The following is a 3,776-nucleotide window of genomic DNA, read 5'->3' on the forward strand; positions in this document are numbered from 1 at the left end:
AGAGGGGAGTGGAGTCAGCTTCATGAGCCAGTGAAATGGTAATGAACCCTGCAGGCTGATCTGCCCCAGCCTGGCGTTGCCAAGGAGGACGATCCACTTCATCAAACCTGGGCCAAGCTCTGGCTCAGACACACAGGCAAAAATAGAAAGGGGCTGGGAGAAGAAGTGTATTTACTTTTGTGATTTCCCCTAACGTGCCTCTTGACAGTATTCTAATCTCTTCACAAGCAGGAGCCATGGGCCACAGGCCTCACCTCCATTGACAATTCATGTACAGACCTAAAGCCTTCTTAACATTTCAGGGTCACTATCTGGGCAGCTAGAAAGCAAGTTTAGGAGGCAGCATGATGGAATGGAAAGAGTGCTGATGAGGGTCTGTTACTGCCTAGGTGAACTGTGAAAATCCCTCTCCAAGGCTCGGCACAATCAAGCGCTTGCATTAGAAAGAATGTATATATCTGCTGAGATTTTTAGTTTCTATCAGTGACTCTCAATCAGGGGCTAATTCACACCTCAGGGGCTCTTTTGCAATATCTGGAAACATTTTTACCTGTTATAAGCAGATGATGCTATTGGCATCTAATGAATAGAGGCCAGAGGTGCTGAACATCCAATGATGCAGCCCTCACAACAAAGAGTTATCTGGTCCAAAATGTTAACAGTGCCAAGACTCAGAACCTTGGTTTATACTGAACCGAGGAGAGTCAGTGGGAGAAGAAAACAGGGACCAAAGGAAAGAAGGAAAAGGGGTTAAAATTCTATTTCTAGGTCAGGTGGAATCCAACAGTTATGTGCAGTTATGTGTTCTCCAGTTTTTCTCCCCATGACCAATGCCTTTTTAATTTTCCCTCGGAATTACGGGGCCATGTTCGAGTAGCTTCCTCATAAGAACATCTTCTTTATCCCTAAAATGCCAAGCCCTGATGCAGTACAAAGAGCTATAACACATGACCAAGACATAAACAGTTATGAAACAAGTAGAACTGGAAGGTGGGTGGTGGGGGCGCGTGGAGAGAAAAAAAACATATGCCCATAACTCCGCTTCTGTGAGTCAGTGTTTCCGAGGTAACAACACAGAACAATAACCGTAGGGAGAGTTGAGCTATACTAAGAGCAGGCAGAACTGATTTGGGGCATGAGTGTCAGGAGAGATGCAGCTTTGCAGCAGCAGATTCAAAGGCAAATGAAAGGGTTAAGCAATCTGTGCGTGTCATCCTTGTATCATTCTACATTAAGTCATGGGCAGTTATTACAAGTAGTTACCTGTGGCTTCCAGTCGGGGAGGCAATGGTACTCCAGACAAGGGGTTTTGGAGAAGCAGGTGCAATGAAGGCATGGTCAAACAATTTATTTACTGTAAACTTTAGACTTTGCTCAGGAAAACAACTGAAGCTGCTCCTCAAATCCCTGCCTAAAATACCCCGTGTGAGCAAATAAGAGGAGCGGGGAAGAGTCCATGTTCACAGCTGAAAGGTCCGAGATACTCAAAATCCTCAAGTCCGAGGGTGTGGGAAGGAAAATCTCCTTCAGATACAAATTACCAGCAGCAATATATTACCCCTAATACTTGAATAGTGAGGTAGATACATGGAAAAGTCATGAAAACATAGCAGACTCAGGTCCTCTAGGACTAAAGCCCTTTAGACATAAACTTACAAATTCCATGCAAAGAGGAACTGAACTGTACAATTAACAAATAATCACCAAATAAGTTTTCTCTCTTTTTACAGCTTAAAAAAATAAAAAAGGCAGAAGGATGCCCCTCCTCCTGCATATCTCTATACAATTTTATTCTAAGTTTATTACCCTCAAGTTAAATAGTCTGTTTAGTGTTCTGTTTGGGGGGGTGGTCTTAAAAGTAGAAAACTGCTTCACAGCAGTGAGTCATTTGTACTACAACTCCTCCCTTGTGAATCAATGTTATCGCTAGGCACAGTACCTTGATGGCCCACAAAGTCTTCCCTGCCTGGGAGGTCTTCACACAGCAGTTTATTTTCTTTCTCCTGTTCCAGGTGATATCCACTCTGCTCCCCTGTGTTGCCATTGCTGTTGCTGGAGTAGCCATTCCCACAGGCCTTCAAAGAAGACCTGCGCAGACACAGAAGCTCCTGGAAGGCAATCCTGAAATCCGGGCTCCGGCAGTAGATAAGGGGATTGAAAGCAGAATTGACGTAGCCCACCCAATTTAGGAGGATGTAAACTTCCTTAGGGATGAGGTTATCCTGGATCACATGCACAATGTTAACGATGAAGAAGGGCAGCCAGCAGAGGGTGAAAGTGCCCATGATGATGCCTAACGTCTTGAGGGCTTTGTGCTCCTTCAAGCAGAACTTGGAAGATCTGCGGAGTCCATGCCCTGTCCGCCCATCCTGCTCCACCTGGCTAAGGTTCTGGGCATGGAAGCGGCCCTCAGATTTGTCAATCTTCTGGAGCTGCCTTTTGGCTTCCTGAAAGACCCTGGAGTAGACGAAGACCATGATCACCAGGGGAACGTAGAAGGACACGATGGAGGAGGCAATGGCATAGGCTTGGTTCGTGAAGAAGTCACAGCAGGTCTCCTTGGCATAGCAGTTGATAGCTTTCTGGTGGGTGGCCCGGTACCAGTGCATCTGAATGGGCAAGAAGGAGGTAAGGCCTGACACGATCCACACCATCAGAATGATCACCCGGGCCTTATTCTTGGTCAGCAGGCTCTGGTACTTGAAGGGTGAAGTAATGGCAAAGTAGCGATCCACTGCGATCACGCACAGGGTCTCAATGCTGGCCGTGACGCACAGCACATCAATGGAAGTCCAAAACTCGCACCAGAAGTTGCCAAAAGTCCACATTTTCATGAGAATATGGGCGGCCCCAAAGGGCACCACTGCCAAGCCCATGACCAAGTCAGCACAGGCCAGTGAAGTGATGAAGTAGTTGGTGACCGTCTGCAGACGCTCGAACTTGGCAATGGCTGTGATGACCAGCACATTGCCAAACACGATGGCCAGGACGATGAGAGACATGACGATGCCCATGCCCACCACCCACGCCTCGTCCCGTTCCTGCGTGACGTCGTGGTCCGGCGCATGGCTTCCGTTGGGTGCCAGCAGGAAGGCGCTGCCGTTCCCGGGTTGCCCCATGGCGCACAGTCTGGCAGGTGAGCGCACTGTCTGCAGGCGCCTCAGCGGGCGGACCCCCGGAGGGGCTCTGCGGGCCGCGAGCGGACGCCTGGAAGCCTCATTCAGCGGCCGTGGGGTGGGTGTTGTGGGGACACGTCTTGCACACTTAGCTTGTCGGGTGCCAGGGGCTCGCGGTGCCCGCCAGTTCCAGTCCGTGCTCTGGAGAAGCCGCCTCGGAGTGCGCTCTGCCCGTTATGTGCACAGGACTTTAGGGGAACTGCCCTCGCCGTGACGTAAGGGAACTTTCGGCCAATGGCACGCCGGCAGGCCCGAAGGGGCGAGGCACCCATCCCCTTTCCTCCCCTCCTCTCGCCCTCCCTCTCCTGGGGCTGGCCCGGGCGGGGCCCAGCTGCTCCCGGGCGGGCGGGTCACCACTCCTTCCCGGCTACCCTGGCTGGCCCCAGAGGGCTAAAGCTGGAGCTGGCGTGCTTACCAGCCAACCCGGGAGCTTTTGGCTCTTCTGTGGCCGCTACCTGCCTGCCCTGGGCGCCTGCGCGGCCTGAGGTCTCAGGGCAGAGGGCAGCACACCGGCACTGCCCCACATTCGGAGAGAAATGAGAGTGCCCACCGAAGCACGCACATACAGGCACAAATACACCCCAGCAGACATGCTCAGAC

At 51.1% G+C, this 3,776-nt stretch overlaps 1 protein-coding gene across 1 annotated transcript; it reads right to left on the reverse strand.

Annotated features, from left to right (window-relative positions):
- Window positions 1-1,331: 1,331 nt before the first annotated feature.
- On the reverse strand, window positions 1,332-3,364 carry ADRB2 (adrenoceptor beta 2). Its single transcript, XM_017875838.1, has one exon. It carries the CDS (start codon window positions 3,117-3,119, stop codon window positions 1,872-1,874), a length of 1,248 nt encoding a protein of 415 aa, XP_017731327.1. The 5' UTR covers window positions 3,120-3,364; the 3' UTR covers window positions 1,332-1,871.
- Window positions 3,365-3,776: the final 412 nt, after the last annotated feature.

Source organism: Rhinopithecus bieti, unplaced genomic scaffold, assembly GCF_001698545.2.
Source record: "Rhinopithecus bieti isolate Rb0 unplaced genomic scaffold, ASM169854v2 scaffold_7673, whole genome shotgun sequence".
NCBI classification, from domain to species: Eukaryota; Metazoa; Chordata; class Mammalia; order Primates; family Cercopithecidae; genus Rhinopithecus; species Rhinopithecus bieti.

Coding starts and splice junctions, on each gene's coding strand:
- ADRB2 (XM_017875838.1), bottom strand. CDS start 3,119: ATGGGGCAACCCGGGAACGGCAGCGCCTTCCTGCTGGCACCCAACGGA.